This window comes from Monomorium pharaonis, chromosome 1 (assembly GCF_013373865.1).
Source record: "Monomorium pharaonis isolate MP-MQ-018 chromosome 1, ASM1337386v2, whole genome shotgun sequence".
NCBI lineage: Eukaryota > Metazoa > Arthropoda > Insecta > Hymenoptera > Formicidae > Monomorium > Monomorium pharaonis.
Window position 1 is genome coordinate 14,265,668 of NC_050467.1, and position 27,566 is coordinate 14,293,233.

At 31.6% G+C, this 27,566-nt stretch overlaps 1 protein-coding gene across 14 annotated transcripts in view; it reads right to left on the bottom strand.

Moving 5' to 3' along the window:
• The window catches only part of LOC105835844 (protein lap4), a 365,219-nt gene that overhangs the window by 252,963 nt on the left and 84,690 nt on the right, over positions 1-27,566 (bottom strand). For 13 of the 14 annotated variants that reach the window (XR_001139022.3, XR_004962559.1, XM_012679440.3 and 10 more), the window contains 5 exons: positions 18,508-18,645; positions 18,264-18,416; positions 17,758-17,838; positions 11,947-12,756; positions 10,942-11,049 (listed from right to left, as the gene is read on the bottom strand). Coding sequence is in view for 12 of the 14 variants with exons in the window: in XM_012679440.3 (XP_012534894.1) it covers positions 10,942-11,049; positions 11,947-12,756; positions 17,758-17,838; positions 18,264-18,416; positions 18,508-18,645 (1,290 nt within the window). In the remaining 2 variants the exon portion in view is untranslated. The remainder of the gene's footprint in view (positions 1-10,941; positions 11,050-11,946; positions 12,757-17,757; positions 17,839-18,263; positions 18,417-18,507; positions 18,646-27,566) is intronic. The other variant, XM_012679441.3, reaches the window with a different exon arrangement.

Below are 27,566 nucleotides of genomic sequence, written 5' to 3' on the forward strand. Positions count from 1 at the left end.
CAATTTTACATCACACAACATCTCATCTATTTCATTGACACAAGTGTAAAATCTTAATGAACGATGATTAAATAACCAATGTAAAATTTAAAAAATTAATAATCAAAAAGTAAAATAGCTTTCGGATTTTACATTAGTATCGGTGAGAGATGAGATGTTGTATGATGTAGAACAATTGTGTATTGGTTAAAAAAAAACCTCCACTACACATGTCACACTTGACACGAGCTAATTCGTGGCCTGAGCAATCCATGTGACTCATTAATCATCAACACCAATATAAAATTAATTAATCAAAAAGTAAAATAGCTCTCAGATTTTACATTAGTGTCAATGAGAGATAAGATGTATGATGTAGAAGAATTGTGTGTTGGTTAAATGTTGTTGTAATTGTCAATCAATATTAATAAGTATTAATTAGATCTAACAAAATTTCAAATAAATGGTTTTACAATACTATTTTTATTCTTTACTTTACTAGTAATGTATAATAATTGTTGATATCTTGGTGACAAAAGTAATACCGTTGTGATGGTGATAGTTCTTATTCTTACAACATTATCATGACAATTACAGCAATAATACACATTTTACATTACACAACATCTCATCTATTTCATCAACACAAGTGTAAAATCTTAATGAACTATGTTATTCTCTGATCAATTAATTTTACATTGGTGTCGATGATTAAATAGATGAGATGTTAAAAAATTAAGAGAGACAGTCAATATAACCTCACACTATACATGTCACTTCGCGTGAACTGATACATGGCGCGAGCAAGCGACTGGCGACCCATGTGACTTAGGCCCGGTTCCACAACTCACGGTTAAATTAACTGGCCGATTATTCCATTGGAATTGACCAATCGTATTTGTTAATTTTGCTTAACGACAAATACGATTGGTCAATTCCAATGGAATAATCGGCCAGTTAATTTAACCGTGAGTTGTGGAACCAGGCCTTAAACATTTGCCATATACGGTGCTATAGTGACGATGCAAACGCCACATGGTGACAGATACGAAAGATGAAATTTCGTCCCTCATTTTCGGCACCCGCACTACCCGCAGAGATACCTACAAGGTTGACGATGACAATGACGACGACGTATCTTAAATGAAATTTTGCCTTTTCGGACTTTGCGTCGCGATATCTCTATTCATAGGACATGTAGAGGAAAAATAAAAATAGTTTTCTAATATAAATCGACCCCAAGCTTTCGATTGAGCCTAGTTAAAACTCGATCGGTTTAGCCGTTTCTGAGATCCGATAATCTCGGGTGCTCGCAAGTCGCGTACTCGCGTAAAAGAGCACGGTCCGGCTCACGCTGCGCTTTCACTTGACGCGAGCCACTACCGTGTCTCTTGATAGGAAGTAGAAAGAAGAGAGAATAGGAAGAGAGTAGAAAAAGAGGATATGGCGAGTATAGCGAGACACTCAATGAGTGAGAAGATGAAAGGATACGTACAAGCGAATGAAAGGATTGTTCTAGCGTGAGAATTGTTTATACTATTGTATATATTAAATTGAAATAAAAATGGTTGTAAATATAGATGTAGTTATAACAGCGTGTTAGGAGATGTAGAAGTGGATAATATTGTTAATAAAGGGTAGTTGCGGAGTGAGTAATTAGCATCAAGTTAATGTAAGTTAGTAGTTAAGTTGGTGTTTTTAAATGTAAGACAGATTGTAAACTCCAAAGGGACCCATACATAAATATAAGATGTAATTGTATTTCCATTTTTAATTCTAACAAAGAAAGACTAACTTTTAATTTCACAACAATTTCATTAAATTATTAATATGTTACATTTCCCTAATTCATGATAAAATAATTCAATGCGCAATAGTTATTGAAAAATTATCGTTTAAAGTTTCCCGTAATTATATTAAAAAAACGTAAATGTTTCAATTCTGAAGTAGTAAGTATCGAGCTGAACAATAAGTAATTGACTAAAATGTTAAACATCACGTTCAAACTGTTCTTTTTTTTCAACTTTTTTCTTTCGTTAAACATTTTTTCAATTTACAATTAAATGAATAAATTTATTAAACCAAAAAATAATTAAAATTAAAATTATTTATATACTTTTATTCAACTGTAAAAAAAGTACTTAATTTGTTATACTAAATAAAAAAATAAAAAAATAATTTAAAAATTATTATAAAAGTTTAAAATATTTCATAAACAATTCATTTCTTATAATTATAATTTAATACTTTTTTATACAAAATAACAAAACAAATTTTATTAACTCGTTTATGCCCAAAAGGTCACAATTTTTCTTAAATTTTTGGATAAATAATTTTGATTGAAAACTTCGAGAGATCTAAAAATTATCCTATAGCTTTTAAGTCTGTTCTTTCCAAATTTAGTATCAGTTTTTTTATTAAACAAATCAAAATTTTTTATAGTTACTTAAAAAAAAATGTCGAAAAAATTATAATTGTTTTGTTAAATCTTTTTTTTTTTGAAATCCAATTAAGCTGAAACTCTGGATCGAGTATAGATAAATTGACTAAAAGATAATATTGGTCAGACATTGAAATTTAATATGGCAGACTCAAGATGACGTCCTTATGCCAAAAAATTTAGATATTTCCTTGAAAATCAATAAAAATTAGTACTTTTTGTAAAATATAAAAATATCTATTATGTCGTCCACGCCGCAGTCGCGAGCGGTAGTGCGGAGACAGGAGGGATCGCTTCAAAAATCTAGCCAAAAAAGCAACAATTATAATTTTCTACTAATTTTTATTAATTTTCAAAAAAATATTTGAATTTTTTGGCGTAAAAACAACATCTTGAGTTTTCCATATTGAATTTCAGCCAATACCACCTTTACAGTAAATAACCGAATTATTTTCATACTTTACAAAAAGTACTAATTTTTATTAATTTTTAAGGAAATATTTAAATTTGTTAACATAAAGACGACACCTTGAGTTTGCCGCATTAAATTTCAATGTCTAACCATCTTTACAGAAAATAACCGAAACATTTTCATATTTTACAAAAAATACTAATTTTTACTGATTTTCAAAAAAAAATGTAAATTTTTGGCATAAAAACGCCATTTTGAGACTGCCATGTTAAATTTCAATATCTAACCAATACTATCTTTTAGTCACTTTATCTATACTACCCAATTCAGAGTTTCAGCTTGATTGGACAACAGCTTCATAAAAAAAATAAGATTTAAGCAAAACAAAATTACAATTTTTTTGAAATTTTCTTCTAAGTAATTATAAAAAAATTTTGATGTGTTAAATAAAAAAAATGACACCAGAAAGAAAAGACCTATAAGCTACGAGATACCAATTTTTATCAGATTCCTGGACGTTTTTAATAAAAACTATTTATCCGAAAACTTAAAAAAAATCATAGCCTTCTGGGCATAAACAAGTTAAGTAAAAAAATACACTTTAAAAAAATGAAACCTCCATATAAATAAAAAAAACTGTTTTCTTCAAAAATTAATTTTATCATTATCCGTTTCAGACTATATATTTTTTGTCAATTGCATCATTTTCAAGATTCTACTATTTCACAATAACATTGTTTCTTCTTAGATCTTAGAAACTAATCATTTCTAGATCAATGTGATCTACATGAGCATTTTTTAAACATTTACTTAAAATATTTAACATTTATGAATTTTCGTTTTTACATATAAAGATCGAGCTAATCAAACAGTTTGTTATTAGATATGTTTATATTAATTAAATTCTCCAAAAAATTTGCATTTAAAACAAAACATACATTCAGACATTGGAAAGAAAAAAAGATTCTATGCAAAAAGTGCAAGCAACACAAAAGAATTAAATATTGACAAGCTTGTCAATATTTATGATAAAGCACACATGCACGCATGCATAAACGCACCTATAAATTAATATACAGCTATCTCTTTATTTCTGACAGGTTACGTTCCAAAATTTCAATCGTAAATCAACTCAATTGAAAATCGAATAGTATTTATTTATTATATAAGTAAAACTGTTAATGCAAAATAATAATTTTACTACAATTACAGATCTCTATTTAAAAAATAATAAAACAATTATAATTTATTTTTATTATAATATTTTTGAAAAGATTATAATTCCCAATATATACTTGCCATTATAGAAAGAATTTAATATTTAATTTTTACTTATTATTTATTAAAGTAATATTTAATTTTTACTTATATAATGAACTTTATTGTGTCCCCTTGAAGTTTACAATCTCAACATAAACTTATTCTATCTTAAAACTAACTTATCTCTATCTTATATCTAATTCCTGGTTGCTTCGGCAGCCATTAGATATAAGATAGAGATAAGTTGCCTCCTGATGCCTCCACACCCTGTCCTTCTATACACACACACAAACACACACACACACACACACACACACCGCTTATCTGTGGACTTCCATTTCCTCTGCCCTTCCTTCAATCAATTAACCACTTTCTCCATTTTTCATACTATCTTCGCCTCTCTCTATCCCCTCCCTCTCACTCATCAACTCCCTAATCCAACTCTCTCCCTCCCCATCTGCCCCTAAAATTCTTCCTACCACCTCCTGCCAGCTGTCTCTGTCTAAACCCCAATCTCAACACTCCTCCCATACGTGCTCCCACATCTCTACGCTACCTCCACATAATCTACACCTTTTCTTTTCCTCCTCCTCCCAATATCTATTTCCTCTCATCTCGTTCCCCAATCTACACCTTATAATTTTCCTCCACCTGCTCTCTCCCCACCCTTTTCTCAAGTATTCTGGTATGCCCTCCTCCTTCACCATTTTATACCAACTATTATATTCTGATCCTAAGATTCTCTCCCATCTTTCCTCTCTCTGCATCTTTTTATCCTTATTAAATACCGCTTCTACTCTATCCTCCCCTCTTTCCTCACCTAACTCTTCCAAACTCCCTCCCCTGTCCTCCCAAAAACTCCTTCTTTCCCCTTCCCAACCACTACCTACCTTTTCTGCCCTACACCTCAACTTTATCTCTTCTAAACACTTTCTTGCTAATTCGCTACCTCCACCCTCCTCTAACCTCTTTTCATATTTCCATGCCCTTCTTCCCGCTTTCCCTCTCAATTTATCCCTTAGTATCTCCTCTATACTAACCTGTCAAATAACCACACCCTCCTTCCCCAATCACCCCCGTATCTTCTCTTCCCAATCCCCCAAACTTGACCCATCACTGCCGCCGCCCTTCTCACCCTATCCTTTATCTGCGCTTCTTGCCCCCCATTTTTTTGAAACACATACTCTAGATAGCAAAACTCCTTCACCTCCTCTATCCTACTCCCTTTCCACCACCAACTTTTCCTACTCTCCTTACCTCCTCCCTTTCTGAACCTCAATATTTTCGATTTCTCCGCATTTAAAACTAAATTCTTTTCATCCAAGTAACTTTCTAATCTTTCTAACATACTTCTCATCTGGTCCTCGTCTTCCGCTATTACCACCAAGTCATCCGCATATGCTAACGTACACACCTTTTCTCCTCTCACCTTCACCCCTCCCCACTTGACCCTCCCCATTACTTCTTCTAAGTCTGAGATCAATAGATTAAACAACAACGGACTCAGTGGACACCCCTGTCTTACCCCCTTCCCCGTCCAAAACTTCTCCCCAGTCTCCTCCCCAACCCTAACTCTACTTTTCGTTTCTCTTAATAAACTTTCTACTCTCTCTATTAAACCTTCTCTAATCCCCCTCTCTCTCATCGTCTTCATCAAAATTCCTCTATCTACCGAATCAAATGCCGCCTTCAAATCTACGAATAACGCTACTAATTTTCCGCCTTTTTTGTCTACACTTCTATTTACTAAGTAGTTTAATATATAAATATTACCTATTGTCCCTCTCTTATTCCTAAAGCCTGCCTAATTTTCTGAGATTATTCCCTTCTCCTCAATCTCCTCATTTAACCTCTCTGCTAAAAAAACCTCTCTGCGTATACCTTATATAGCGTGGGCATTAACATTATTCTCCTATACTCCTTCACCTGCTTCCCCTCTCCTTTTTTAACAATCGGTACCACTACTCCCTCCTTCCATTTCTCTGGCCATTCATCTCCCTTCCATACCCTATTCAAAAATTCCACTATCCACTCCTCTAACCTTCCTCCCCCCCCCACCTCCATACCTCATTCGGAATTCCATCTAATCCACCCGCTTTTCCTAATTTTAATTTACTCACCACTTTTCTTACTTCCTCCTTGCTAATAACCTGTTCCCTCTTCCCTCCTACCACCTTATCTATCCTTTCTCACCTCTCCTCTAACCACTCTTGCCTCTACTCCACCTAACAAACACATAAAATACTCTCTCCATTCCTCCATTCTTATTCCTTCGTTCACTATCCTTTTCTTTTTCCTGTCTTTATTTACTATCTCCCAAACTTCACTCTCATTCCTGGCTTCTTCTGCTTTTTTCTCCCACTTCCTATTCTCCTCCTCTTTCTTCCTCTCACATAGAACTTTGAATTCTCTTTTCAGCCCTATATATTTATTTCTACCTTCTAATCCTTTTCTACACCTTCTTAAATCCCTCCTCACCTGTCTCTTCAATCCCCTACATTCTTCATCCCATCAGCCTCTTTCTACCTTCTTACCTTTTCTTCTCTCTCTCTCCGTCTTTCCCATTGCATCCTTGATTTTACTCAGCATCCTCTCCCACTCCTCATTTACCTCTTGCTCATATTCTTTCTCTATCTCTCCCTCCAAAACTCCCCTGAACATTTCCCTTCCCTCTTCATCCCAGACCCCCCTTATCTTACTACCTCTCTTATTTTCATTTACCCCTCTCTCCTCACTCCTCACCTCTGCCACTACTAGAAAATGATCCGAACCTACCTTATCTATTACCCTCATTTTTTCTATTCTTTCCTTCACCTCTCTATCTACTAATATATAGTCGATCGCAGTGTTTCCCCTACCTCCAACATACGTATACTCACCTTCCTCATCTCCCACCATCCTTCCATTTAACATTTCCCATTCACATTCTCCTATCAATTCTATCAGCTTTCTTCTTTCTTTATCTACCTTGCTATCTTTGGACTTTCTCCTAGTCTGCTCTTCCCCATCCTCATCATCCGAATCCTCCCCTCAATTTCCTCCTTCTCTACCAGTTCTAGCATTAAAATCGCCCCCAATAATCACCTTCGTTTCTCCCTCTTTTGATTCCATAACCTGTCTCAGTACTTGCATTGCTCCTTCCTTACCTTCCTCTTTTATATATACCCCTACTATCCTCCAACTTTCCCTTCCTATCTTAATTCCCGCCGACAATAACCCTTCGCCTAATTCTACTATTTTACTTCCTCTATCACTTAGCTCCTTTCTTACTCCTACAACCATTCCCCCCATCGCTCTACCTTTTCTATTTCTTCTACTAGCCTTTTGCACCCCCCCACTCATGGCCCTTTGGTACTCTGTCTCTTATCTTTTCCCAACCTCTTACGTCCGCCCATGTCTCTGATAAAAACATTACATCTCATTCTTTTAAATTTTCCCAAAAATCTTTATCTTTATTCCCCAGCCCTGCCACATTCCAGAAAGCTATTTTCACTACCCTCACCTCCCTCGACTTCTCCTCTCTTGACTTACCCTTCACAATCTTCCTACATTCCCTTTCCCCCCTTCCTCTATCCTCAACTCTCCTTTCTCATTCCTCAAGACTTCCTCCTCTTCATCCCACTTCCACCAACAATCTCCTATCCTGATCCTCCCATATCCTAACCATACCCTCTTTCCCTTCTCCTCTTCTACTCTTGTTACTTTTTCTAACCTCCATCTCATCTTCCTCTCCTTCCAAATCCAATCTTCCATAATTCTTTCTTCCCTCCCCTTCAGCATCTTCTTTTTACTCCACACCTCTTTCCTCTGTTCCTCACTCTCTAACTTCACCCATACCATCTCTCTCCCTTTTTTGCTCCCCTCTCCTATTCTCCTAACTCCCTTCACAGTCACCTCTGCTCCTATCTCCCTGAACACCCTCTCTACCGCCTCCTTCCTATTCCCTTCCTTAACCTCTACACCTTTAATTAATAAATTCTTCCTTCTATCCTCTCTTTCCTACATTTCTATTCTCCTCTGTATCTATTTTACCTTTTTTCTTACTGCGCTATCTCCTCCTTCTGTTTTCTCTATCTTTCTCTTTAACTCTTCCTGCGCCTCCACTAACTCTTTTCTTTCTTTTTCCCATCTAAATTCTTTCTCCTTAAATTCCTTAATTTTCTTTTTCAACGCATCTAATTCTTCTCTCATTGTTCTCCCCTGCTCCACCATAATCTCCTTCAACTCCTCCTTCATCTCTAATTTAACTATCTTTAAGCTACCAACAATCTCCCCTTTCCAATCTCTTAATTTCCTATCCCATTCGTCTCCATCCTCTCCCGCCGGCGATCTAGCTACTCTTACTACTTCTAATACTATCAATCGAAGTGCAGCTGTCGCTTCTGCCTCTATCCGTCATGTTTGTCGCGTCTACTGAATCCGCCTTAACTCTACACTACCTCCCTACTCTGTCACTAGGCGGCGCGCCTGCTCCCCACTATCACGTACGCACGTCTTCTCTCTGCCTACTCCCTGCTTCAACTCTGTTATTACCCGTGACACCTAATTAATACGTTAATTCAGGGGACCTACCCAGGGGGTTTATAAAATATTTAAAAAAAAAAAAATAATAATAATAATAATAATAAAGAAAAAACGGAACCTTTCCAAAATCATCATAAGAAGAATCAAAAATCCCTCAATCTTCCCAATTCCCCAAAGAAAAGAAATAAACGAATAATAATAACAAACCAAAAAGCCTGAGATCTAAAACCATATACAAAGAAAATGAAAACTGAGAACAATTGGGAAAAGACAAAATAAGAAAAATACAAATCTAAAAGGAAAATTAAATAAAAAGAAGGCACGAAATTCCCCAGTTAACAACTATCTAGGACTGTAATTGCCCCTATACTACAGTCTCAAAAATCACTGAATCGTGGTACTTTGTCCCTGGAGGGACGGAAATCCATTGGGCCCGAAAGAAGAAGAAGAAGAATACGTTAATTCACTCCTATCCTTTCTTTCTACATTTCACCTATCCACCCACACACTATCTAGCGCTCTCTTTCAACCTCACCCGACTATCCTACCCTCTCCTATGCTTTCTATCACCTCTTATCACACTCAACTCACTGCTTACAACTACATACGTCTAACTTACTCTGGCCCGGAAACGGAAGTCCTATTTAATTTTTACTTATTATTTATTAAAGTAATATTTAATTTTAATGTAGAAATTAACTACAATTAGTGCAGTTAATTTCTACAATTAGTAAAAAAAATTTTTTTAGTTTTTATTAGTTTTATCAATTATAACACGTTTACAATTAACAAAATGTGTATTTTAACCAATTTTTTATATTTCACTTTTTCTCAAAATACCGGAGAAATAAAAAATAAACGGCCCAAATATGATAATAAAAATTTTATTAACAAAAATCTGAAAGAAAAAAAAATGTATACATCCCACTATACTTCTAAGGATTAATCCACAATTACATAGAATTTTTTATACGCACTTATTACCGCGTCAACTTTTAATCGTCCATTTATTTTTTCAATTGTTTAAATTTTCAAGCGTTTCATATTATTATTATTAAATTATTTAACTCGTATACCCCTTCGTATCTCATAGAAATTAAATTCAACTCTTACACAAAATAACACAGTAAAATCCAAAGACATTGCATATAAAATATTTTTTAAATCATATAATAAATATATTTTACGCCAGCAATCAAATAATAATTTAGGACCTCCAAAAATTCAAACATTTATCTCTTTAATTGTTTAAATTTTTAGAAAAAAAATTTTTTCTAAATTATTTTTATTAATATTAATCACTGGATAACGTGTTTAACCTTTAGTAATCACACCTCCAAAAAATTCAATAGTAATCACACAGAGAAATTTTAACTCCAATAACTTTAAATGCTTGCTGCACCAAAAGTATGCGTCCTACCAAAAACTAAAAATTCCTACACATGACTTGTACATTAAAGAAAATGTTTTCATTTAAATAATCAATTTTCATGTTTAAAGTATTGAGAAAAAAATTATATAAATCTTCAAAAAAATTATATAAAAGATCTTGCTCAAAAATTCATAACTCTCTCAATTTTTTATAATTGTACCTAAAAATTTAGAGTTTTACTCTTGAAATACTCTAACAATATGAAAAAAATATAATACTGGGTGCACCAAAAAGTATATTTATTTTGAAGATTAAATTCAAACATTTTGGAGCAAAAAATGCGATAATTCAGTAGTAAAAAGAGTTTATTTAATTATAAAAATAATTCTAATAAATTTTTATTCTTCAAAATTTATTGTTTTTTTTTCTTCAATTTTCATTCTGCAATCGAATGCAAATGCAAATAAAATCCATGATAAGAAACGCAATAAAAAAAATTGACGGCATCACAATGTTACTTATCATTTTTTTAGGCGTTTGAAGTATAAAAATAGCAGAAAAATAATTGCCGAAATTAACAAAAAACTTATGTTCTAATCACACCCAAGTCACCGTGATCTCAGATTTCAAAACATCTACTTTAAATGACAGCGAAAGCACACTAATGTTTCGCGAGTTATGGCATGTATAAAGTCGTAGATTAAACACCTCAAACCATCAGCAAATGGCGCTACAGGTTACGCTTTTAAAAATTTAATACTCGTAATATCGATGTAAAAATTCGTTGGGGTCAAATAAACCCCAGGTGATTACTGAATTTAAATTAATCAGTTTTATTATAATTACTATTCTAGTCAATAGCATGTCCATCCAAAAATTTTTCAAAGTGTTCATAAGTAATGAGATGCCTGTACATTACTTCGCCTTTTCTTGAATATAAGATTAAACACTTACGTGAGATATAAAAATTCCCGGTTCCTTTGCACCAAATGGTGTACACGAATGATCGGTTCCTCCTATGATACTGAACCCTAAGGAACCTTCTTTGACAAGCACAACATCCTAAACAATAATTACTGAATTATTTATACAGTCACATAAAAGCCTTATAATTTTGTTAAGTGCCAAAGATATTAACAAAAATAAAAGTTTAAGAGGATATAATATGTAGAAAAAACTATAACGTTTAGTATATAAAGGAGAGAACACATTGTGGATTTCGATACTTTTCATTTCTAAATAAACCAGTGACAACAATATTTCTTTTCTCATTTCATTGTGTTAAAAATGATACAAGATAAATCCTTACGCAGCTTACCTATTCTTATGCCAGAAATTAACACTGTGATTATCATAGTCCATCAATAATTATCAAAATTAACTCTAAAATACTTTCATTAATATTTTTGAAAACAATTTCAAAAAAACATTTAAAAAGATAGGCATAAAAGAAAAATATAATTAAACAAGAGTTTACGCCAGTATACACGCATGCATGCACACACATAAATATACGTATATAGATATATAAATTAATTAAAAAGATGTTCAAATGTATAAAATAACTATAGTACAAAATATAATTTCTATTTTTTTAATAACATTTTTATAATTTTGTAGATTTTACTTAATTTTTCACTTAAATATATTTCAATTATGTCTTTAATTATGCAAAAAACTAGGAAGAGAAAATTACAACAGGAAGAAATAATATACAAAAAAATTGGGAAAGATGTATAAATAAATTTTATAAATAGCATTTCACATTTTATATATAGCACGCACGCACGCACGCACACACACTCCTGTAATAAAAGTAATAGAATTAAGCAAAATTTTTAAACCAGTAAAGGCAAACAAAATAGTAAGGTAAAAAATGGAAATGAGACGTAACGCGTTTGTATAGGAATAAGGCTATACATGTGCAATGTATTTGATGCTTTTCTAACAGGCACATACCTCAATAATAAATGGTTGCACCAATTGGTTGTCAGTCACTCTAGTTACGACGGTTTCGGTGAGCGTACTCTTTGTGATGATCTCAGTAACTTTACCGAGTGTGGTAGGAGCTGGAGGAAAGCTAACATCTCCAGGCAAAGTATCGGGTTGCTTTATCGTCACTGTCACAATTGGGCCTTGATGGGAGTCTGGTGAAGGTGAGGATGTTGGAGGTCGAAGGAAATGAGCAGGGATCATAGCTTGAAATTCCTCGTTGGTGATTGGCTTCGGTACCTGTATGTCTTCCTGCGAAGATGCCGGTATAGATTCCGCATGAGGAATTGGAACTGCAGAACCAATATTATTTGTAGATGTCGTCTGCGAAACACCATATCTTGGAGCTGGCTGTGGATACGTTTGATTATTTGTCGGACTAGGAGACATTGATGAAACATTCTTCAGAGCATTTTCCGAATCAGTTACACCATTCATTTTAAGCGCCTCACTAACATCAGATTTCACAGGTAATGCTGGTGGTGGCGTTTTCGAAGTAGGACTCGGTGTCAATGCTTTGTCAACATCCATGGAGCAACGATAGCCACCGTATCCAGGCCTATTTGCCATGTAACTATTAGCATTATACAGGCCTGTATAAGGTTTAGGTGCACCTATAACACGTGACGGCTTTTCAGATGGAGTTACAACAGTAGCAAGATTTGCTTGAGAAAGCGGTATTTCCCGTTCGACTACTAATCGAACAAATCTTTCTAAGCCTGTAAGTAAAGCTACTGCTTGTTCATGTTTCGCTCCTCTCATATCTACTCCATTAATCTGCAAATTATAAAGCGCACAAAAATTAATTTGAACATTTACATTGATGTTATCGTTCAATACAAATTTACAAAGGTAATCGATACAAATCTTAACTCAAAGTGACTTATATTATTGACAAACTAACAATTGCTGAAAAAAAAAAGTTTAAAAAAGTTAATTTTGGCTCTCAAAATAGTTTTTTTTTTAGAATTCAATCTCTCAAATACAATAAAAATTATTAAAAAATTCGTAAAGCCTAGAGAACATCTTAAAAATTGCACAATATAGTATATTTATATAAATTTGGATAATGTATAAAATGATCTCGAAATGCATAAGTTTTTTGAGGAGAAAAATGCAAAGAAGGTATGTTTAAGTGTGTATGTAAAAGAGGATGTAAGCAACAAAATACGTAAAAAAAAGAAATTTGGATATATTACATAAAGTAAAAGAATTATCACAAAAATGCATCCAATAAAGTAAAAAGTGCGTTTAAAGAGGAGAATTAAAGAAAGGAATAGATGAATTATTTGTTTTATCTTACAACTGGAACCATAGATCCAAGACGTTCAAGCAAAAAATATTTCACGTACAATGTCAATAGTGACAATGGTGTTTTTAAAGTAGGATATTAATCAGTAAAAAATTGACATAACTTTGTGAGACTGTGACTTACAATAAAAGATTGCCAGTTTGTCAACTAATAATCTACTCATTCTTAAAATATTAATACTTTGTCAGCATCCATGGACCAACAATAGCCACTGTATCCGCGACCATGTAATGTCGTAACTTTAAAACCTGCTGATTATTTACCTCAAAAAAAGTAGAAGAAAATTTGTTGTTGCAAAGTCATTGTCAAACATCAAACTATCATCGAGCAGGCAAACTCTTAAATGAATGTGTAAAATCCATACTTATAGGAGACGTAAGTAACAATATTGCTAATTATTTATAAAAAACTACTACAAAACATTTTATTTACTACAAAACATTTTTTAATATAAGCGTTTAAAAGCGAGTAAAATTCTGTATAAGCTCACAAACATGTTTCAAATGTCAAAATAAGTAGAATATAAAATTTCGTCATAGGATTAAAATTCCTAAAATAAAACATTGAAAGTCACCAATATTCACATCTTGCTAATTTTGTATCGAGATAGAAACGAAATAATATGATCGATTATACAAACCCAATAATTTTATTATAAACAATGTTTAAATTTTCGGTATTTTTTTGTAAGTTAATGGTGCTGAATATTTTTTAATAAAAAACATGCGAAATTTTTTATTCTAATTATTTAAAGTTGTGATTGTTAGTTATACAATATTTACTAACAATTAAATAATAATTTTGTAAAAAGACAAGTAAAAACGTGTGTGTGTGTGTGTGTGTGTGTGTGTGTGCGCGCGCGCGCGCGCGCGCGCGCGCGCGTGTGTATATACAAGGTTTTTGGTATTTTTTTATGGGATGTTTATGAGCAAGTAAAGCGCATTAAACTGAACAGAAAAGTCGTTAACCGTTTTTCCATTTTCGCAATAGTTAACGAGTTATTGACTTGTAAAATTTGCTGTATTAGCCTGGCCTACCAGCAAATGCAAGCGCGCCGAGCGCCCCTCCCCAACGCTTAAGCCTCACTGTTAGGCGCGTGGGGGGTATTGTTACAACAAGCGGCAATGGCTCCCCCCACGTACAGTAAGGCTCAAGCGTTGGTGGGGGGTGGCCGGGCGCTCGGCGTGCTTGCATTTGCCGGTAGGACGGGCTAAGAGCCACCGCACAAGCTTTTTCGTAACACGTTACGTTACGTTAAGTGCTCCATAAACCTAAGTTCTTACTTAAAATTAAACTTACATCAACGCACAAAGAAACTTTTAACGTAAGTTCTTAAGTTCTTACGTTAAGGATTTCTTTGTGCGTTGATTTAAGTTAAATTTTAAGTACAACTTAGGTTCGTATGGAGTACTTAACATAACGTAACGCGTTATGGAAGAGTTTGTGCAGTGACCCTAATACTGCAAATTTTATAAGTATAAGTCAATAACTCGTTAACTATTGCGAAAATGAAAAACGGTAAAGGACTTTTCTGTTCAGTTTAATGCGCTCTACCTGCTCATAAACATCCCATAAAAAATACCACACACCCTGTACACACGCACGCACGCACGCACGCACGCACGCACGCACGCACGCACGCACGCACGCACACACACACACATGTATATAGTTCTTAACGTCGTTAGTATGCTGTTTAATTCGTGTTTTTAATTGTCTTTTTGTTTGCCCTATATATGATCAATGCATTACAGTTTTCGCAATCTTATAAAAAAACTTCTGCTCTGTTAATTTTAGATCAACTTTCCCTTTTTTAATCAATGTGTCCAATTTATTGAGGACAGTATTAGACAGTCGTTACAAGGAGAGATCTCCGATTGCAAAATAAAATTTTCAACGAACATAGCGCGTTTAAAAGAGAGTGTGGAGTACTAAAAAACTGTAAAATGATTAGCGTGAATGGGACTTAAGTTCCAGAAAAATTTGCATCAAAAGTTGGACACTTGGCTGACTGTACGGTAAGTGCTAAAATAGCTTCTTCAAGCGTGAAACGCGGTGGCTAAGCAAGCTAAGGTGCGTACGTATGCTTTTTGTCCGCAGCTAACTGGAGCTTGTTCGAAACCGCAGCTTGTTCGAAACAAGCTTATAGTTTTTATACTTTTCAATTATTTTTTTTTAATTTTAATTCATTTTTGCCGTTATAAATAATTTAACAATATTTCATTATACATATGATTTCAAAAAAGAAATACAGAAGAATCTATTTATTTTTTAAGAAAAGTGGAAAAATTATAAAACAATAAATAAACAAAAAATACTACATAGCATATATCATATAATTAAATAATACAATTATATAATTATATAACTAAATTATGTAATATAATATAAATGTTATATAATATAAAATTTTTATTTGTTCATTTATTGTTCCATAATTTTTCCACTTTCCTTTAAAAATACATAAATTATGCTTCATCTCTTTTTTTTAATATTATATATTATAAAATATTGTTAAATTATTAATATTTATAACGGCAAAAATAAATTAAAATGATAAAAAAACAATTAAAAGAAAAAAAAAATAAAAACTGAGCTGGTTTCGAACTCAAGTTAACCGCGGACAAAAAGTCCGCTCAGCCACCAGGCTTCACGCTTATGTTTTAGCATGTACAGTCAACCGAATGCCCATTCTTCGATGCAAATTTCTCTGGAACTAAGGCCTATTCAAGCTAATCATTTTATGGTTTTTCAGTACGCCGCATTCACTTTTAAACGTGTTGTCTCATTGAAAATTTCATTTCGCAGTCAGAGACCTCTCCTTATTAATTTAAATTTTCTAATAATGACTGACATTCTCACTAATACCCTTAACCCTTTCAGGACGGAGGGTTTCTTATAAATTATACTTCTTTTTAGAGAAAAAATTCGAATCATTATTGGAATTGTTTAAATTATGATCATTTGCAAAATTCTTAATGTATTTAGCCGTAAGCTGATATATTTGTTGATAATTTTGGGAGAAAAACAATTATTTATCAGTAAATTTTTTATTAATTTGATACTGACATTGCAACATTTTTCATCCGATAATAAAATAGTATGGTTAATTAAATAAAAAATGGTATTTATTTTATATTTTAATGAATTATTTGAGAAATTTACGTACTTTCCAGAAGAGATTGGTATATGATACCATTTAACAATAAGTTTATCATTGTTTTTTATAATAAACGTGTCTAAAAAATTGATAGAGCTATTTTCTTTCACTTCGTGTGTAAATTTCAGTCGGTTATGGTAACTATTAAAAATTACAAGAACTTTGTACTGTTTTCAAGTAAAATTATAAGAATGCCAACATATTTATAAAAAATAGAGACAATTCCAATTTTTTTAGATATTTGTTTTCTAAATCGTCTAATACAATATCCGCCAAAACCAGAGAAAAGAGAAATCCCATAAGACTGCCAAAGATCTGTTCGTACTGTCTCCCAAATTTGAAGCTCGAGGAAACCAGAATCAACTCTACTGCATGCAGAAAATGTGGTTTGCTTCTTTGGTGACTCGCGAAATTTCATCGTTCTTTATAATCTTAAGTAAAAATTCTTTAGAAATGTTGGTAAACAAGAATGTCACATCCAAGGACACCAATACTTCATCTTCTTTGATGTTCTTATTTCTAATTAAATTAACGAATGACCAATTATCATTGACACTGGATCCAGATTTATCAAATAATTCTCTTAGATACGATGTCGTACAAATATCTCGCAAGATTGTAAAATGGACTTCCCAATGTTGATACAATAATCCGCAAGAAAAAACCACCCTTGTAAATCTTTGGCAGTCCGTAACATCGAGGGAGATTGCCATCAAAACATATTAAGTGTTTATAAGTGTTCTCATCGATAACATCTTTATCACGCTAAGCTTTTAATAAATTAATTTTTGTCGTCAATTTTTTAATTTTTTAGTTTCTTTGTAGTAAATTTTTGTATAGCAAATTTATTGTAGTAAATAAATAATTTGTAGGCACGAACTCATCAAACATTAAATATATTTACAAGTTTATAAAATATTTTAATTCTGCTTTATCAACTTCTTACTTCAAAATTGTCCATTTTATGGTTCTCCTGAATAATTTAACTTTTTTACAGATAATTAATACTATTTCTTTTTCTTAAACATTAAACCTTAAAGTAAAGAAATTAAACGAACGTTTTAGGGTGCGTGCGTGCGTGCGTGCGTGCATGCATGCGTGTGTGTGTAAAAAGATGTTATGTATAAAACTAAAACTTTTATTTTCTTTGCACGGTCAATTTCTTTGACTTGAAAATTTTAATGTTTTGTCTAAAAAATCAAATGAAAATATTCTATATAACTTTTTAGATGAATAAAACATTACAAAATTTTGATTTTTTTATTATACCTCCTTCATATAAATCTAAAGTTAAAAAAATACTTACAGATATTACTTTGTCTCCAACTAATAATTTACCATCTTTTTGGGCAACTCCACCATCTGTTATTCTCGAGATAAAAATTGCCTGAAAACACATGTTCAATAATTATACAATAATCAAGAAGATGCTGAAGCTGTCCTGTTTTACCGATTATTTTGATTATTTCCAATTCACTAATCTTATAATTGTATTTACGAAATTAAAAATCCTTTTGCTTAAAGTACAGACGGTAACATAATACGCACGTAAGAATTTTATATAAAAAACAAAAAAAATTTTAATTTGTAAATTATATTAATTTTTTTCGTTTTTTGTATAAAATTCTTACGCGTGTATTATGTTACCGTCTGTATTGTGGAATTTAATTGTGGAAAAGGATTTTTAATTCTGTAAATACAATTAAAAGATTAGTGAATTGGAAATAATCAAAATAATCAGTAAAACAGTATCCTCTTAAGCTTAATTAAAATAATAGTAAAAAATAAGTTTTATTATATACATATACTTACATCGCTATTATCTTTAAATGGTTGCGAACCTTCTCCACCGGCAATACTGAATCCAAGCCCATTTTGATCTCGTATTAATGTTGTGTGAAAGAGAACAGGTACCATAGGTTCATTATCTCTTACAGTTGTTATATGCTCGGAGACCTTTTTTATCTATAACATATTGCATTTATATTATATTAAATTATTAAACCATACTTTATTATAAAAAAAGCTAACATTTAAAAATGCTAAAAAATGTTACCTTTGCAGTTTCATGAGATCCAGATGTATCGCCATTTTCTAAAGTATGTGACAATGCTGTAGATGAAACATAAGATGTTGCACTTGGTGCTCTACTTGTACTTAAACTAGAGCATGCGGAATCTTTTCTCATTGACGCCTGAGAATAATAAAAAAATAATATTAACATTGGTTATTTAATTTAAGACTTTAATTGTATAAATTAATGCAGAATAATTAGTTTATAAAATTAAAAATAAAATAATAACGTTTAAAAAGTATATTGTGTACATGTGTTAATAACTTTTAATCTAAGTTAATTTTAAATAAGTTCTGGAATTGAGGCTTTTGCACAGTGTGATTTACACCCGTGAAGTATTGCTTATTGTCTCGCGCTTTGTTCCTGTCAATACATCTAACAAAGCAAGTGCACCAAGTGTTAATCGCGAATGGATATGTGTTATATATCGTTCGAAAGGTCTTGTCAAGTAGAATTTGTGTGCAATATTTCGCCTTTAGAGGGCATTATGCGTAATGTATGTTATAGAGCTAGATTGGCTCCCCCATGCCAAAATTGTGTTTCGACCGCCAGCAACATCTTTTTTTCTTTATTTTTGATATTAATAATAAAATAAAATAAAAAGTGCAATTTACGTTTATTAAAGTATCTTATTAGTAATAACTTTTTGACTTTTTCGTTTTTTTTTTTTACTTTCAAAACTCTAATATTAGTTTCTTTGTTTTCTTTTTTTTTCTTTACTTTATTTTTGTTTTTAAAATAAAATAAAAAGTGCAATTTATGTTATATTAAAGTATCTTATTGCCAATAACTTTTTGGCTTTTTGGACTTTTTGTACTTTTAAAATAAAATAGAAAATGCAATTTATCTTGAATTAAATAAAATATTCTAAATAAAACTTGTGTAACTAATTATACTAGTAGACACCTTTTATTTGATACTATTTTTGAAGCAAAAACTCCAATTAGCTTTTGTAAAAAACCAAATAGTTATGTAAATTACTATTTACATATAATTGTAGTTACATATAATTGTAAAATATAATTGTTTGTATTGATATGTAAATTACATTACGCATAACACCCTCTAAAAGCGCCATTCAAGCGAAATATTGCACATAAATTCTATTTAACAAGACTTTTCGAACGATATATAACACATATTGCGATATTTGCGATTAACATTTGGTGCACTTACCTTGTAAGACATGTGATTAATTTAAAATTGTCTCTTTGTAATCGATTATATTTATATCCGTTGATAATGACTTCATATTAAGTCGAAACGCGTACGGTTTATTTTTTCATATGCAAGACGATTATGGTTGCCACTTTATGTTTTAACTGTGTAACGTTTCGTTTAATTAAATTAAAATTTTGATGTGGCATTAAAAAACTTTAGTTTTATTGCGCATAAATTTCCGCACTGACTCACATCACCCGTTATATTTACCATTGTTTATTTTTACTTATTAATTTTTTTTAATTAATCTAACAAAGAAAACTCGCCAAAAAACAGAAATTGTAACCAAATTTTGACAGTTTTTAAAAAAAGGCTTTCCAAGTGTACACATAAAATATTAGGTGGAGATGACCAGTCATTCAATAATAAATAACAAAACAAATTTGATATATTGTTATAAACCAATGCAATACAACCAAAATTTTGAAGCGATTCATAACTGCTGCTTGTCAAATAACTAATTTGACTTCAAATCCTGATACTATATTTTTTATTTTGTTTTAACCCTTTAAGTATATAGGACACGCATTCTGTGAATTTAGATACTGATAAAGCCCATTTTAAGTCAAATTTCCTTTGTAAAACGATATATAAAATACTTGCAAATATTCTCTTACGATTTCTTATTTATTTCTTGTATATTTCAATAAATGAATAGCAACGTATCTTAAAACACTTCAAAAAGATTAAACGACGCCGAAAGAGTGATTACAAAAATAAGCAAAAAATCGTTTGTTATCTGAACCATGAATTTGGAGCTAAATTGTACGCTAAATAAAAGTTTATAATATATTATTCCCAAAAAAATTTCAAGTTGAGTCCCCTTCTTGAATTCGAAAAATGGTGGTGTCAAAAGTGAGGTAAAAATGTGGGTTAAAAAACGAATTTCAGCAGACTCAAGTAGAAGGTATATCCACTTCAAATCGGAGGTAAAAATATAATAGACTTTCCAAACTAAAAACAAGTAGAACTAACAATAAGCTTTTAGAGTTAATGTTACTATGCAATCAACCTTTCTCGTAATGTATGTAAGGCATACATTATGTAATATTATATTGGGATGTAAGTTTTCGATCGCCAGTACCAAAATGGTCTTGGTACTAGCGATCGAAAACTTGTGATGTTAGTAGAGGCACGCATACTTGAGAGTCATGTATGTGTGCCCATCGAGTTGTTATTTAAATAAAATATTTTAAGAAAAAAAATAATTTTCAGTGGGCTCTGAAAAAATATATATATTTCGCATATAAAAGATAGGCTGTTTTCATAAATAAAAAACCAGAAAAAGAAAAGGTACAGAGCATCAAAGTTATCGTATGGGTGACTCATACTCAGAGTGTCAACAAAGGGTTAAGCATAATCTATAAAATAATGTAATAATAAGAACTAACAATAAAACGCTATATTTTCAATACTGTATAAAGTACAAATATAGTTTTAACAGGAAAACATCGCTAAAGTACACAAATCAATGTATTGTTTTTGATAACAATATTGGGTTCCGCAGTACTTATAAATATTGATTTCAATGGTTTAAAATTAATAAATTTTAATATCGGTAACTAATTATCTCTAGAACACTGCAAAAATTTTCGATCAACAATTTGTAAGGATTATTAGATAAAAACTTCACAGAAAATGTCACAGAAGTGTAAGAAACCTCGCGGAGCAGTTGGGAATCAATCATTGAATAATTTCCAACCAAATAATTGGCCGACACTGAGCATGTTCAAAATCGAACAAGAAATGTCTACTGGACAAGCAAATCAAAAGGTAATTTTATTGTATGGCAACACTACATGTTGTTTTTCGTAACACAGCAAAGCATTTTTAACTTATGTTCTATAAAGTTCTCCTGCACAATATATTTACTGACTTAGCGCTTTCAGATTATAATTTATTTCAAACGGTGCATTCTATAAAGTTTTCGTGATATAAATAAAATCAAATAAGATCAAAATAAATTTTCAATTTCATTGCCTCTAAATCAAAATTTAAAAAAAATTCAAATTTATCCGAGAGATAACAATAAGTTATAAAAACAAAAATTAATTTTTCTACGATTTATCGTATATATTATGTATTTAAAGAAAAAATGTGAAATAAGACAAAAATCTTTGCATACGTCTAACAAATCTTTAAGTAATCAATATAATAGTACATTGTATAACAAAAGTAGAAAATCGGCTTCTTTGCTGCGTGTCGCAACATAATGTGCATGTGAGTGCGGAAATAATCAAACATGCTAAAAAAATCGTGCTAGAATATTTGCCACAAATAAATGCTGGAATTGTGGCTTTCGCCACGATTCACGCCATTGATTAGAGGAGGATACAATATCAAGAATTGTGTAATAAATGTTAAAGTGTTGAAATCGGCGACCTTATCCATAAAAAAAGTGATACAAAAGAGATCATTTTCGCATATATAAAAAATTTTTTGTTACACGTGCGTCAAAAACGGTCATTTTCGTGGCCTTCTACCGGCCGGAAAATTGCAAATTGTGAAACTGTACTGATTGTTTTCACAACTCTCCCCCAACAAACAACCGTGCAAAAAAGTAGTGCAGAAATTATTTCCGCGCGATTATTCCTCCTAAATCCCGAACGATTGATCACTTTGTCATACGTTTTCCTTCATTATGATACTCGCGTCTGTAAAGATTGGCAGCTTCAGTTACATGCAGCTGCACTTTTAGTACAGGCTTCGCATCTAGCATACACATAATTTTAGTCTCTACTCTTTACCCGCGAAGTCGACACGTAACACTTGTACAAACATAAGTATATTATAAAGTTTAATCTTTAATAATTATCCGTCGTCCTTATTCCGTTGATCTCTACCTATCCTGCAAATCCAACAATTTGTGACCTCACAACTGACGTCCCGACGTGAGTTAAGTTTTTCGACATAAATATCTACCTTGCGTGAGGCTAAGTAAAAATTCTACGCTGAATTCGCCGGACGGCAGCTAAAAAACGCCATGCCATACATCATACTGCTCATGTTATTTCATCGCTCGTGTTGTGTTAATGTCGTAAAAATTGTTCGTGTCGTTAAGGACTCGGTCATTAAATCCTGAGCGTTATAAAAAATGGACGATCGACACACGCTCAGATCCAAACTTTCGTACGAGGCAATAGATATTCCTACAAGAAACATGAGTGTAGTACATTCTTCGAAAAGCCGTTAGCACACAAGACAGCAAAAACGACAGCGAGAACAACGGCACACAGAAGCTCATCGAACTACACGACGATCACGCGGGCGCGCAGTGGGCTGAATCGTCAAATTTGTAAACATATCTCAATAACTCATTGAAATCTTAACAAAACAGTTTAAAATTTGGTACCAAAATATTGTTTTGATCACTGATTAAAAATCTGAGATCAAATATATAAAATTCAAAATGGTGGATATCAAAAAGGCTCCAAAAAATTTTTTAAGTAATCAAAAGTTTTAAAAACGTAAAATAAGGTTGTAAAAATGTTTAAAAAATTTTTCTTCCAAAAGTACAAAAAAAGTTAAAACAAAAATAAAAAAAGTAAAAAAGTTTAAAGATGTTTTTAAAAAATAAGAAAAGGACCAGAAAAAAAACGAGACTAAGTATAGGAAAAATATAGAAATATTTTTTGAATGCTGATTAAAAATCCGAGGTCAAATTTTCAAAATTCAAAATTATGGATATAAAATATCGATTACTAAAAGTTATTAAAAGTCACCTGATTCATATAAAACTCGATATTTGAGAAGTTTATGGATCACTGATTATGAAATTGATGCATCTTGAGATACCTTATGACTGCGGTACAATTCACGCTAAAAATGCTATTGGCGTTATTCTATCTTTATCATTGGACGTAAAACAAGAATAAAATAATACTAGTAACACGTTGAGCGTGAATCGGATCGCGGCCATATATTCATGCGTGAGCGCTTCGCGAGATCCTGCACACACAACTTACTACCGCTAAGTGGCTCGTTGCGGACTTTCGCGAAAGCAAATTGTAGCATGCATTGTATTAAATATCGCATCTTCGCGATCCAGTTTTCAAAAGCAGATTTTCTTTGTTGTTAATATTCACTATTCTTGATACTCGATTCTGAGGTGCTATTTATTTTCAAATTTTTAGTTGCTGGTACGATTTTTTTCTCTCATTGTAGAAAAGTTTATAGAACTTATTTTATTGTAACATTAAAACAGTATTCACATGTTCACTTTTTAATTAATAAAATTAATACTACTTGAGCAATAAAATAATATAACATTTGATCATATAAATTAGATATATAAAGGAACATAATGGAAAAGTTTGAAAAAATCGAGATCTGTATTCGTACTTCTTCAAAAATAATGGTAATTTTGAAAAGCTATATAAATTAATAAATAACATTATTGAGATTGTCAGCCCCCGTTTATCAGCAAATAAACGACTTACCTATAAAAAATCTTTGAAAACATTCTTTTCTCATTTAAAAGGAAAATTACAAGAATGTCATTACAGCAGAAATTATTTAGAAAAAAAGTATACATCTTGGCTAAATGCACTATTCATTTTTTCTCGTGAAAAAACTTTCCAGAAACAAAAGCAATCAGTACTTGAGCATCCACAATCTACTCAATCGAATCCGAATGAAAAAGCATTCAGCGAATGCTCAGATCGATAAAAACAAAGACATACAGAGCCTCTTCGTACATACTCTACCAAGATATTAACATATGCAACGAAAATGAAACTTAGGTCGAAAGGCAATGTTGATGCCTCAAAAGTGATACATCATATTTCTACTGCAAATGTCAGTAAAATATATAAGATAAGACAGCAGTGTGAAAACTCAGTACCCATAATTCAACCGTACACGAAAGAAAAGACTTTAGCTCTGTACACTGACTGTAAATTGACCAAGATCAGTATAATATAATTAGATTTGGTACAATTTCATGTAATATAAACTTGTATCCATCATATTCAAAAAACTAAGTTTGACTGCTATCCAGATAAAAATGCTATACACGTTACTGATACATCTGCAAAAATCAAACTTCAAGCGTTATTAGATCATACTAGTTGCAGAATATTGAAGTTATTCAATGAAAGTGACATACAATTCGAAAATTTGATTCTTTTAACGAAATGGGGGTGTGATGGAGCATCAGGGCAAAGCCAATATAAACAAAAATTCAATAATGCTTGTAACGATGACGCTAGTGTTTTCATAACCAGCATCGTTTCTAATATTATATAATGAAAACAAAATTGTATTATGGGAAAATCCTAGTCCATCTTCCATCAACTACCGTCGACCCTTACATTTTCAATTTATTCACGAAAACACAGCTCTAATACAACAAGAAGTACATAATATAAATCAAGAGATTGATACTCTTTCAGCTACAACATGCTTAATTGGTGATAAAAAAATTAATATTAAACATAACATAATATTAAGTATGGTAGATGGAAAAGTTATAAACGCAGTGTGTGAAATTAAATCATCTATGACATGCAATATTTGTGGAGCAAAACCAAATGACCAGAGATGAATAACCAGAGATGAACCAGAGATGAATGATTTATCAAATATTTATAAGAAAAATGCAATAGAAGAATACAAATATGGCATGTCAATACTGCATGGATGGATTCGCTGCTTTGAGTGTTTATTACACATATCCTATAACAAATCATTTGGATCATAGAGTGTAAGACAAGGAACATGATTGCGGAACACAAAGAACTTAAAAAGAAAGAAAAAGAAAGAATTCAAACGGAATTTAAAGAAAAAATGGGGTAAAAGTAGATATTATAAAGCAAGAAGTAGAGACAACTAATGATGGCAACACCGCACGCAAATTCTTTGAAAATCCTGCCAAGAGTGCAGAAGTCACAGACTTGAATAAAAATTTAATTAGAAGATTCGCTGTTATTTTGCAAGCCATCTGGGCATGATATAGATTCTCAAAAATTTGTTGTTTACATGCAAGAAACAGCGAATAAATTTGTAAAATTATATCCGTGGTTTTATATGTCGGTCACAGTTCATAAGATTTTAATACATGGTTCAGACATAATTAAAAGTCTTTCTATACCAATTGGCAAACTTTCTGAAGAGACACAAGAAGCTAGAAACAAGGATTTTAAAAGAACCAGAGAATTTATAATACAAAAAAATGCTCAAGAATTGCTACAAATACTGATGTGCAACATAGTCTCCTTAAATCTTCAGATCCTTATATTATTAGCCTCAGAAAAATACAGCAGAGAAAGAAAAAAAGCTTGTTACCCAAAACTTTAGAGTTATTAATTATCAAGAAAGTAAACATAGATGTAGATAAAGAAGACAATGATGATTCTAAATAAAATTAACAGTTTCAATCTAAAATTGTTGGAAAATTTTATAAATTAAAAAATATATTTAAAAAATGTTTAAAAAATATAAAAAAGAAAAAAGCGAAAAAATTAAAACAAAGATAAAAAAATAAGTTTTCAATGTTAAAAATATAAAAAAAAGAACAAAAGGAACCGCTTTCTCCGCCACGTCCACATTTGTGGTTCTGGATTCAACAGAGAGTGGGGAAAACTCTAATATAAAAAATAATAGAGTCTATATACAATATCTATTAATAATATGATCTCTTGATCAATTTGATTGATCAAGATAATTGATATCTTGATCAATTTTCCAACATAAGTCTAAAAATTTTTTAAAAATTTATAATCAGTGACTCTAAAACCTTTTCCTAATAATTTGTTCAAATATACAGAAGATTTAATTGTTTTTAGTTTTTGATTATTCCGCTATAATGATTCCACCATTTTGGATTTTTTAATTTAATTTTAAATTTAAAATCCCAAAATAATAGGCTTATTTTGTATTATTTAGTATTCATCAAATATGTTTAAGACGAGTTGACTGGAAATGGAATTCTCAGAAGAGAACCATAAAAACATTAATTTTGAAAAGAATTGGTTAAAGTTGGTTGAAATATTTAAGGTACTTGCAGTTAGATATTCATTGAACAAGTATTCATGCAGAACTTCCTGGCACGAGTTGGCACCATTCATATATTCGACTTCTAATTTAGATTTTGTTCAAATTTTCGACATTTTCCGTTCAACAAATAAATTTAAATATTAATATTGTTTAAATATTATAACTGTGTGTAAATTTTTTTTTATATTCCATACATGTTCTTCTTTAAAATAATCTTTAGTTTTTTTAAATTGGAAAATAATTGTGTTTATGGCATTTATTTAAAATCAAGCTAAAATAAAATATTTTAATACGTAAATAAAAGGTGTTTACTTTCAATCATCAAAACTTTGTTTAATTAAAAAATAAAAGAATTTTAAAAAATTATTAACACTAATTTTAAGCCTTACTTGAACTAATAATTATAACCATTGATGCAATTTTTTGAATGTCTGAAATTCACCATTTTCTATGAATATGTCCGCTTTTTTCGCCGTTCAGCCCACTGTGGGGCGCAGCAACAAAGAAGAACATGTATCATATTGAAGCAGATATGCAAGAGACGGCAGTTTCCGCCTTTTCGACGGATCGATGCGTAAAATCAGCGATCCAAGGATCACAACCGTTTTGACAACAAAATTTGGCAGAATGCCAATAGCCATCGCATTATATCTTTAACTATCAAATCCTTTTTGTACTGGCCACACTTTCCGTCAAACATGTGCCACACTATTGGCAGACCCTTGTGCTAAGGTTACAACGTTAAAACGACACGGCGGCTGGAAATAAAATATCGAAATTGCTAAACGGTACGTAGAAGAATTCTTATATCACAAAAAAATCGG